The sequence below is a fragment of the Pteropus vampyrus genome, unplaced genomic scaffold (genome assembly GCF_000151845.1).
Source record: "Pteropus vampyrus isolate Shadow unplaced genomic scaffold, Pvam_2.0 Scaffold307, whole genome shotgun sequence".
Lineage (NCBI taxonomy): Eukaryota > Metazoa > Chordata > Mammalia > Chiroptera > Pteropodidae > Pteropus > Pteropus vampyrus.
The window spans coordinates 523,272-535,753 of NW_011889088.1; the positions used below are offsets into that span (position 1 = coordinate 523,272).

The 12,482-nt window shown below is 34.6% G+C and overlaps 1 protein-coding gene and 1 pseudogene across 4 annotated transcripts in view; both read right to left on the reverse strand.

Annotated features, from left to right (window-relative positions):
* The window catches only part of SBF2 (SET binding factor 2), a 379,135-nt gene that overhangs the window by 165,697 nt on the left and 200,956 nt on the right, over positions 1-12,482 (reverse strand). For all 4 annotated transcript variants that reach the window (XM_011377248.2, XM_011377246.2, XM_011377247.2 and 1 more), the window contains exon 7: positions 124-256. In XM_011377248.2, coding sequence (XP_011375550.1) covers positions 124-256 — 133 coding nt within the window. The remainder of the gene's footprint in view (positions 1-123; positions 257-12,482) is intronic.
* LOC105303551 lies at positions 2,333-3,807 on the reverse strand (annotated as a pseudogene).

Sequence of the window (12,482 nt, forward strand, 5' to 3'; positions counted from 1 at the left end):
AAAAAAAAAAAAAAAAAATGCCCTCGTGGTTCAAAACTATTGTGCTATGACATTGTGACTGATCATTAATAATTAATGCATATTTTGAGAATTAATTAAAAGTACCAAGTAAAAAAATCTCACCTATATTTAAGAGGAAACATTAAAGATTCCAGGGCTCTGCAAGCATCACTAAGTCTCTGGAAACTTGCAGAATGGAAGAGAACCTTATTTTCTGTGAGGACTGCACAAAAGAGGCTGAGGACATTTTGAATACCTGAAAAACACAAAAGCAAATGCTTACCAAATGCATTTAATTTTATATATGTTGTCAACAAACACAGACCTAGAATGACTTGGAATGAAAAAGCCTTTATTTCTGAAATTTCTCAAGAAAGTTACTTGGTTAAACTATAAATTCCATATAACCTATAAGTATTTGTTTTACCAAACTTTCAGTTTTATTTTTATTTTTCAAATCAGTTTCAAATACTGATTTGAAAAATAAAGAAAACACTTATTGATCATATTAATTGCTTGGAAATACGCTATTACCTTCTTTTCAACTTCATCTCCAAATTCTGTACTTAAATTCCTGTTAAGACACTGGAATTGTTCTAATAACTTTTTTCCCCTTTAGAGTCCATTTGTCTGATGTTAACATCACCACACCAGCTTTGCTGTTGACATTTTCCTGGTATATCCTTTTCCACATTTTTATTTCAACTTTTTTCTACTTCTTATAAATAGCATATAACTGACATTTTAAAAAACCAGTCTGACAACCTTTATCTTGTAACTAGACCATTTAATTAACTTATTCTTATTGTAATGATTTCTTATAGTATCTTATCTTATACTTTCATTTGTTTTCTTTTTTCTCTATCTTTATGATTTATATTTATCCTGGCTCTTCTTTTAATCCCTCTGTCAGTGTGGAATTTATAAACTCTGTTCTTATTACTTTTAGTGGCAACTCTAGAAAATTCAGCATGTATACTTATCAAGTTGAAGTTAAATAAGTACATCATTTCTTATTTTCTCTTTTACTATTGAATCATCTTTTTAAAAAAAGTATTAGTTCAACCTTAATTACATGGATCCATTAAATCAAGAGCCCACTTTAGTTTTCTCAAGGCAAAATACTTTCCATATTTCCTTTTACCATAGCTTGTCCCTTCACGTTATACATGCAAATTTCTTCTTGGCCAATTAATTGCTGTACTTTTTATCATTTCCAACTTATCCCATATGATACACCTAAACTTAGTAGTTCAGGTTTTTAATTTTCTCCCATTTGGACTAATGTAAGAGTTTCATAATGGATTTCCCTAATCCGGTCCTCATTCACTTCAAATCTATATCCTCCAGACAGTTTCTAGTATCATGTACATAAAATGTAAATCTGATTATGTCACTTTCATGTCTCAAACCCTTCAATATTTTCTAATCCTTTGAAGCAGTGATTTTCAAATGCATTCTGTTCCACAGAAGCAATTTAGTAAGAGAAGCTTTGCTTCAACTTGTTTAATGTATTTATCTCTCTGAAACTCAGTTGGTAAAATGAGGATAATATTAAAACCTATGCAATAAGGTTGCTATAAAAAAGTAATGGGATAATGCCTGGAGTTCTCAGCACAGTACCATGGTAAATAATCAAGACATATTAGCTGATATTATGATTATTATAATTATTGTAGTTACCATTAATTTCCTTTGAAATTAGGGTTTTGATGCTAAAAATGTTTGAAAATACCAAACCTACAAGATTAAGTCTGAACTCCATGCCAAAATGCCTTCACGGTCCTACTCCCATCTTTCCAACCTTATTGCCATCTCCCAGACCTCTGTGATAAATATTGAACTAATTTAGCTCTCAGAACACTTCTTTCAGTTTCGTATCTCTGCTACTTGTGCACATGTTCTTTCTGCCTGATTTTAAATTGCGAGTTTCTCAAAGATTTCTTTCAAAATATTACTGCTCGCTAAAAATGCACCTGGTCGCCCAAAAGCTCTGAGGGAGATGTACAACAAGATTAATGTTTTCATGATTGCTAACACAACATCCACTCTGCAGACCATGGATATAGGAGGAATTTCAACTTTCAAGTATTCTTTTTGAAGGTTGAAGTACTTTTAATCACAGAAGAGTAAACAAAAGTATAAACTTAACAGCTCACCCAGTGGCTGTTCTCCTCTAGCCCTCAGCTCACCTTCTCCCACTCCCGATTCCATGCATACCACTGAGTAAATGGCAGCAGTTATCTCTGTCACGACCAGGTGGTAGGAAGGGGATCTAGCTAAGGGAGTCAGAGCAACCCTGGATATCCATCCATGGTTGTCTGTTTCTACACAATTTCATGTAAAATATTCCAGCTCTGAAAGAAGAATAGTGCAGAAACCTGCAGCTGAACTTGGCTGCAAGAGCCTCAAGAGTCATGGGTAACAAGGGAGGGGACAGTCCAGAGCCAGGATAATTCAAGATGCAGCCAAATCTGAGAATGAGGTGGGTTCAAAGGAAACAAGTTAAGAGCCTAGTGGCCTCAGTCCAGAATTGTGCCCCAATCGAGGCAATGAAACTCATGCATATACAAATGCGCCGTGCACACGCGCGCGCGTGCGCACACATACACACACACACACACACACACACACACACACACAGAGCAAATAATATTATTGAAAGAACATGGAGGGTATTAAATACGAAATGGCAGAGTTTTGTTTTTTTAACATGAAAATACTTGCTTCTTTGATTCTCCTCAGTGCCCACAGATTCCTAGTCACAGGAATGTAGCTGTGGGGAGGCCCAGGAAGAGTAGGATGCCAGTGGCCCTATAGGTCCATGTGTGCTGAAGTCCCCATACCAACAATCTTACTCTTCAGCCCAGTAGCTGCCTCCCATGTGACTATTCACCCAATTGGCGCATTGCTGGAGTTGCTGCCACAGGGTCTTTTGTGTTGGTGGTCACATCTTCTTCTGAGCTGCTCTCCACAACACTGCAACCAATCTTAGACACCTTTCCTTGGATCAAAGCTTTGAAAGCAATTCACACAATTAGGTAGGACCAGATGACATGCAGAACCTACAGGATTAGGAGAATGCCACTGAAGAGCCACCAGGAGGGACAGGGCCCAATTACCTCCCAACTCTCAAAGAGAGTCATGTTCAGAATTCCGAATGGAGAGATTCCTAGATGAGTGACCATAAAAACAGCACTGATGATCACAAAAAGGGTGTCACAGAGACACTGATACCTGGCATAACTGACCAGCTTGGCTGCTTCTAGCAAGAAATCTGAAGCATCATGTAGACACATGACCAGAGTTCCTACCCAGACCATGTTCCTGATGTAGGAGAAGGTGATGAGCCCAATGGTGGCCGAGTGATGCACAAACATGATCAGAAAGTCCTTTCTTTTAATGTCTGTAAACTGAGAAAACATGAGACCAACAGAAGGCCAGTTCCATGATATAATAGTAATAAAGCCCACTTCTGAGAGGCTGATAAGACAGCCATGCCGGCAGTGTCGGGTGTCCCAAAACCAAGGTGATGACCACAGAAATCTAATTCCACAGCAAAATATACATAAATAAAAAGTGAATCTCCAAATGCTTTCACAGAATTTACTAAGCAATGGATTTTTCAGACGTCTCCATCCAGTTGCTTTGACATTCCCTGCAGCCCTTTCTCATCAAAGTACTTGGTAGTCGATATGAACACCTTTTCAAAAATGGCATTGGGTTGAGCCTGATAGAGACCACTGTCCTGGATGCTAACGTGGAGTGTGCAGATTTGGCAATAAACTGCTCAAAGGGCAGCCTCATGGACAACACGTCTGCCGCCAGCAGGAACACTGAGAGGATGTGCCCGGTCTAGGGCCATCACCTGGCCCTCAAGGTCTGTCCAGCTCACATTCTGGGGCATCCAGAAGCATTTGCTCCACAACCAGCCCCACAGCAGGCCCAGGGCTCCTGTCATCACTGTCGTCATCTTATGCCCAACCCATGGCCACCTCTGCCACAATTTCAGCTGCTGCAACAGCCAACAGAACCTGTGGAGAGGTGACCCCAGGGCAGAGCCAGATCTGTGACTCAACTTTCAAGTCTTATTATTTAAGAAACACATTTCATAAGGCTATAGCTGCCATAAATAGTGACTGCTCCAATGAATATGGGCAAAGTAAAATGAAAATCTTCTTGAAAAGATTCACCATTCTAGGTGCCATTAAGAAAACTGGTGATTCATGGGAAGGGGTGAAAATATCAACATCAACAGGAGTTTGGAAGAAGTTGAATCTAACTCTCATGATGATTTTGAGGGCTTCAAGACTGCAGTGGAGTAAGTAACTACAGATGTGGTGGGAATGGCAAGAGATTAGAAGTGGAGCCTGAAGATGTGACTGAATTGCTGTAATCTCATCATAATACTACAACGGAGGAGTTGCTTCTTATAGATGATCAAAGAAAATGGATTCTCGATATAGAATCTACTCCAGGTGAAGATACTGTGAAAGCTGTTAAAATGACAACAAAGGCTTTATAATATTAAATAAACTTAGCTGATAAAGCAGCAGCAGGGTTTGAGACTCCAATTTTGAAAGAAGGTCTACTGTGGGTAAAATGCTTTCAATCAGCTTCGCATGCTACACAGAAATCGTTTGTGAAAGGAAGACTCAGTCGATCCAAAAAACTACATGTTGTCTTATTTTTAAAAACTGCTATGCCACAACAACCTGCAGCAAAACCACCACCTTGATCAGTCAGAAGCCATCAACATCGAGGCAAGACCCTCCACCATTAAACAGACTATGTCTCACTGAAGGCTCAGATGATGGTTAGCATTTCGTAGCAATAAAGTATTTTTAAATTAAAGTATGTGCATTGTTATTTTTTAGACATAATGCTATTGCATGTTTAATAGACTACAGTATGGTGTAAATATAACATTTATATGCACTGGAAAATCCAAAAATTCGTGTAAGTCGCTTTATTATGATATTCACTTTATTGTGGTGTTCTGGAACTGAACCTGCAACATCTCTGAGGTATGCCTGTAATGATACTTACTGCCTGCGTCAGTCTTTACTATGATGACTATAATATGATTTTCCAAATTCAGCACTTCCTCTATGCTCACCAGTCAGCACTCAACATTCAGCAATTAGCCCTAATTTATTCCTGACTAACTGCTTATTTATAAATTCATTATCAGTATGGACTCATGAATTCCTACTTTTTATTTCAACATTCTATAAGTCAATACTACCTTTAATTATTTTTGTGGTAAACAGGTCCTAGATGTAGATGGGTACCCCCTTTAACCTAGTTCCTCTGTGTCCTTGTGACATGAATATAGACCTTGTTTTTAAAAATTCTTTCTTACTTTCTGGCTTACCAAAATAATCCAAGCTCATACTGTATCTATCCTGTCCCAGACCTAAAGTCAGCCGTTGCTACAAGAAGTACTGGTTCTTCTGTGAGGAATGATATCAAAAACCAAAATTATGGTTATTATGGTAAATGTTATATCATCTCTCATAGGATGTCTTTGTTTCTGGACCAATTCTGCAGATAGACCAAGGAAATATATGCATTTACATAATACAGATCTACACACATTCATGAACACATATACATGCATATATGCAGACAAACACATGTATATGTATATGTGAATACACACACATATTGTACACATGAGAAATCCTGAGTCTACACCATTACTTTCAGGTCTAATCCATTTCCACAGGACCTCCTCACTGACTCCAATACATATTTGTATGTCCCTCCTTCCAGCGAGAACTCTGTATCTTAATAACATAAACATATTTATTCATTTGCTGATTCTATATATTATGTATAAAATAGATGCAGAATTTTTTCAGCCATCCTAACTCTAAAAACCACACCAACTACACAGGAAAAAAGGAATTAATGATTTGTTTGCAATTCTCTCCTCAAACCTATCTAGTATTGAGGTTATAAAGTCATAAATAGAGTTCTTAAGTAACTTTGGTTAGTTTTCCTCGTTAGTGCGGTTATGTTATTTATTTTAAAGACAGTGAAGTTTGTTTCTATATGCTTTTAAAGATTTTCTTTTTTGTTTCTTCCCATGATGGTTGATCTAATATTATTTTCTGAAGATGTGAGACCTAAACATACTTCCAGAAGTCAAAACTATATAACTATGACTACTTTCCTGAACAAACAGTATTGTGCCAATATCACTTTCCTGGTTGTTATAATGTATTAATTATAAATTATTGTTAGGGGAAGGTGGGTGACATATACTTGAGGATTCTTTGCACCAATTTAACAACTTTATGTAAGTCGAAGTACTGTATCTATTAAAATATAAACTAAACATTTATATTTTAAAAGTCTGTGGCTGTATTAGTTTCCAATGGCTGCTATAACAAATCACCACAAACTCAATGACTAAAAACAACACAAATATATTATCTTAAAGATCTGGAGGTCAGAAGTCCGACGCTTGGGTTTTCAAACTTTTACCAACTGCCCATATTCCTCTGCTTATGTCCCTCCTTCCAACTTCAAAACTGGCAAAGGCCAGTCAAGTCTTTTTTCCTGATGTCATGTCAGAGTGCATTACTCTGACATTGACTCTTTTGTTTCCCTCCTTCCTTCATTGAAGGGCCCTTGTGACTACACTGGGCCTACCTAAAGGAACTGGCCCTCAAGTTAAATTTTGAAGAATAAGCCGAAGTTAGGGAGACAAGAACAGCAAGGCTCTTAAAGCTGAGAGATCACGTACAAAGAAACAGAACTGATGGAGGAAGAGACATACAAGTAGCTCTGCCAAGGGAAGGTTCGTGAAGAATTTGTATACTATGAGAAGGAGTCCAGGCTTTTTCCCAGAAGACTCCAGGGAAGAACTTTTCCCTCTCTACTCCTATATGAACCCTCTGCAAACCCCCACAGAAAAGATAATCCATTCTAATAATCTATCAAAAAATAAAATTCATAGTCAACATTATTTAGTATTAGAAAATTGTGAAGAAGGAACGCATGAAATTGTAAGGGATTCTAACTTATTTACATTAGTTAAAACAACCAATTAATGATATCAAGGGGGAAAATATCACACTATACTTACCAGGACAGGATTTATGTGTCATTTAGAGAATGAGTTAGGGACCATATTCTAGAGCTTAAAGGATGTTTTTCATTAACTAGAAAATTATATAGTGTAACACAGAATAATTTACCCACACCTAATTTACTTATTCCTCTAATATTTAATTCCTGAAATATTAAGAAATTACATTAATATTTTAATTTTTAACTAGCAATGCTTGTTGCTAAATTCATAACTACACAGTTACTTAGAAATCCAATTTCTTTGAACTGCAAGTCATAATCAGCTTTCTCCATAAGCCTGAATTGTTTCTTAGTCTTTGGTAGCCAACATCCATCCAAAGCTGCACAATGACGGAGAAGACAATATGAAAAACAAACAGTCCAGTGATAATTACTACTGATTTCAGTACAATGGTACATACACATCCTGTTGATTATTCAAATAGTAAAACATCCTGAAAAATTACTTCCTGATCTTAACTTTTCTTTAGGGTTAAAGTTCTAAAATTTGTAACACCAAATATTAACAAATGTATTTGTTTCCTGTTTTGAAAAACAACACCATAAACTTTTCTCCAGAATCCTATCCTTCCCTGAATAATAATGACATGCTGTACAAATAGAACACTATGCCTCAGCTTTCAAATAAAAAATTGATGAACTGAAGGCCGTGATTTCAAGACAGGATATATTTCAGAAAGGCTTAAACAATTTACTATACTTCTTTCTGGTCAAATTATAAAAAAAGGGGATTTCTCATTCATTCAATCACTATTTGTTGAGTACCTATGATGCTCCAGGTACGAGGGATACTGCACTGAAGAAAAACAAGATCCCTACCTTCACAGATTAACTAAAGGTTTATATAATTTATATAGTTTAGTTTTACAACCAAAATTGAGAGGCAATGTTTAATATCTGTTACAAATTCAGAATGTTATTTCCAAATGTTAGAAATGGAAGTCTTCTAAGTAAAAAATAGTTAAGAAATGTAACGAAATTGGGCAACCAATATGTGGGTATATTTTAGTGGTTACAAACATGGGCTTATCCCTTTGAGAGAGACATGAATTAAATATACTTTCTGAGCTTATAATTAGAGCAATATGGCAATTCTTAAATATGAAGAGTGAATTAACAAATACATATGACCACGAAGAATTCTAATCTAAAACTGTATATCTCAACAATCCATAAAAGACCGATTTTAACTAAAACTGTGTAAGAAGGTACAGCACATTTCCTTCTTTGTTTAATGCTATTATTTGTTTTCTGGCTCTAAGATAATCACATCAGATTATTCCAACACCAAATGGCCTGGATTCCTAGTCTGTACCTGTTCTGATTGACTAGGTTTTTAAATCTACTTTAACATCTAAATTCAAGAAGGAGGAAGCAAAAAGGGCCTTAGAAGTAGAATGGCAGACAAAAGGGAAGGATAAAATAGAGTGAGTAACTGGAGAATTAAAGCAAGGAGCAGAAATAACACTTCTAATTAAAACTTCTTCCTTTCTTCTCCCCCTCCTCCCATCTTCCACTATTAAACCTTTAGACTGAGCTACTGAGATGTATAAGAAATTGCTCAACTCTGGGGATGAATATAAAGAAATATAAGGCAGGCTTATATGAGCTCACAGTTCAGCGAAGATTGCAGATTGGTAAATAAATAATTAAAACAAAGAACAGAGACATGGACAAAGTGCTACAGAGCACAGAAAAGAGGGCAATTTGCCCTTCTGTAATTTGTACACTGCATATACTTAAATGTTGGAGTAGCCATATTTTATAAGAAAAATAATCTCTAAAGTACTGAAAGAGCAAAATGAAATTTTAGACAAGAGAACTTTGTGACAATGAAGGATAATATTTAATGGCTATCTTGTCTCAGAGCATTTGCATTTATTAAAGGAAAATTCATTACATAGATAGAGATAGCTATTTAATAGCAGCATTTAAGCACCATAAAAGGTAAATGAAGATCTTTTTGAACCACGATTCTTCTAACTGCCTCAAATTATATCATGCAGTAAACACATACTTTATTTATGTGTAATTCTAACAAGAGTAACACACTAGCCAACAAGTGCTCAATTGGTCAATGACTTTCAGTCTTTGGTATTTTAAAAATAGTTTACTTTAAAAAACTAGCATAAATATTTAATCTTTAATTGTGAAAGAAAAGCAATCAATTTCCTGATAACATTCTGACTACTTCTTACAACCCTATGTTGAAACATGATTTCAAGACAGGATATATTTCATCGAACATCAAACTATTTCATGAAGTCTTTCATGGCTCTATGACATTGCTTATGTTCTTTTTTCTGCCTGGAATGTCCATCTTCCTCTTTTCTAGCTAGTGAAAAGTTAGTTCTTGGTCTTTCCATTACTGTACTAATTATACTGTACTATAATTTTTAAAACATATCTCCAGTTCATAAATTTACCAATCAACATATTCTTCTTAAAGAACTTCCCTTTAAAGAGAATAATTTTGCACAACTTAACCCTTCATTTTTTCCTCTGGCATCATTGCATCTTTTTATTTCAGGAACATAAATTATTTTTCAAACTGTTATGAAAAGTTAATATCACTTCAAGAATATGTAGCATTATAGACAGAAGCTTTTATAAGGGAAGACAAAAGAGATAATACAAAAAGTTTTCCATTAAAATATTTAAGAATAGAAATAACTTTCTGAATAGCCAGTTACAGCTACAATCAATATTTTAAGAATGTGTACAAAGTAAAAATAATATTTGTAAGATAAACTAAAGGAAAAACTCTAACATTTAAGAACTTTATAAAAACTATATTTAGTATTAGTGATAATCAACACAGATAATAATAATAGATAATAATTAACAATTATTATTGGCCTACTAATAGTTAACAAAAAACTGGCTACAGTTAAATATGGATAAACAAAAAGATAGTATGCATATAAAATAGTTTATACCAAGTCTGAACCATGAGGAAATAGAATTTTTGAACAGACCAATAATGAGTAAGAAGATTGAAACAGTAATCAAAACCCCTCAACAAATAAAAGTCTAGGATCAGATGATTTCACTGGTGAATTCTATCAAACATTTATAGAAGAATTATTACCAATTCTTCTAAAACTCTTCCAAAAAGCTAAAGAGGAGAGAATACTCCCGAACTAATTTTCAAGGCCTACCTCATCCTAATAACAAAGCTAGATAAGGACACTACAGATAGTTCCCGACTTAAAATGGTTCAGTTTATGGTTTTTGGACTTTACAATGGTGGGAAAGCAATACACATTCAGTAGAAACCATACTTCAAATTCTGAATTTTGATCTTTTCCCAGGCTTGTGATCTGCGGTGTGATACTCATGATGCTGAGCAGTGGCAGCGAGCCACAGCTCCCAGTCAGGCATGCGATCACAAAAGTAAACAACCATACTCTACAGTGTACTGTGTTGCCAGTGTTTTCTGGATATTGTGTCCTGAGCATGTTTAAAGTAGGTTAGACTAAACTATGATGTTCAATAGGTTAGCTATATTAAATGCATTTTTGACTTAATGATATTTTCAACTTATGCTGGGTTTATCAGGACATACCCTCATTGTAAGTCAAGGAGCATCTGAAGGAGCATAAGAAAACTATAGGCAAATATCCTTGATGAATACGAATTCAATAATTCCTAATAAAATACCACCAAACTGATTCAACGACACATTAAAAGGATCATACATAATGATAAAGTGGGATTTATTCCTGGGATGCAAGGATGGTTCAATATACACGAATCAATCAATGAGATAAACCATATTAATAGAAAGATTTAAAAAATCACATGATCATCTCAATACAGAAAAGCACTCGACAAAATTCAATATCGTTTTACAATAAAAATTCTCAACAAGTTAGGTATAGAAGAAACGTACTTCAATATGATAAATGCCATATATGACAGGCCCACAGCTAACATATTACTCAACAGTGAAAGGTTAAAAACTTTCCTGGTAAGATCAAGAATAAGACATGGGTGCCTACTTTCAGCTCTCCTATTCAGCATAGTACTGCAAGTCGTAGCCAGAGTAATTATTAGGCAAGAAAAAACATTAAAAACATCCAAATCAGAAAGGAAAAAGTAAAACTGTTTCTGTTTGCAGATAAAATGATCTTATATATAGAAAATTCTAGAATCCACCAAAAAGCTACTTAGACTAAATGAATTCAATAAAGTTACAGAATACAATTAACATACAAAAATCAGTTGCATTTCTATATTCTAAGAATGAAATACCTAAAAAAGAAATAATAAAAAAATTCCATTTATAACAGCATCAAAAATAACAAAATACTTAGGAATAAATGTAACCAAGAGGTGAAAGATCTGTATGTTGAAAACTACAAAACTTTGATGAAACTGGAGACACAAATAAATGGAAAGGTACCCATGTTCATGGGTCAAAAGAATTAATATTCTTAAAATGTCCATATTACACAAAAACATTCAATGCAATTTTTATCAAAATTGTAATTGTAACTGAATTCATATGGAACCATAAAAGAACTCAAATAACCAAAGCAATCCTGAGAAAAAAAAATAAACCTGGAGGTATTATAATTCCTGATTTCAAATTATATTACAAACCTATAGTAATTAAAACAGTACAGTACCAGCATAAAAACAGACATAGAGATCAATGGAACAGAATCAAGAATGTAGAAATAAACTCATACATATAAGGTCAATTCATTCTTGACAAAGAAGCCAAAACTATTCAGTGGGTAAAAGAGAATCTCTTCACTACATAGTGCTGGAAAACTGAATATTCACATGCAAAAGAATGAAACTGGACTCCATCTCACATCAATACACACAAAGAAAACTTGAAATGAATCAGATACATAAATTTAAAAACCCAAACTATAAAACTTCTAAAAAACAGAGAAAAAAGTTACATTGATCTGGGCAATGATTTTTTGGATGTGACATCAAAAGTGCAAGCAGCAAAAGCAAAAATAAACAAATGGGACTTCAAATTAAAAAGTTTCTATACAGCAAAATAAACAATCAGCAAAATAAACAATCAGTATAAAATAGGAGAAAATATATGTAAACCATCTATCTGATAAGGGATTAATATCCAAAATATGTAAGGAACTCATACAACTCAAAAGCAAAACAAACAAACAAACAAACAATCTAATTAAAAAATGGGCAAAAGACTTGAATAGACATTTTTCCAAAGAAGACATACAAATGTCAACAGGTATATGAAAAGAACTTAACATCACTAACCATCAAAGAAATGAAAATCAAAACCACAATGAGATACTATCTTACACCTGTAAGAATGATTATTATCAAAAAGAAAAGAGACAAGTGTTGGCAAGGCTGTGGAGAAAAGGGAACCGTTG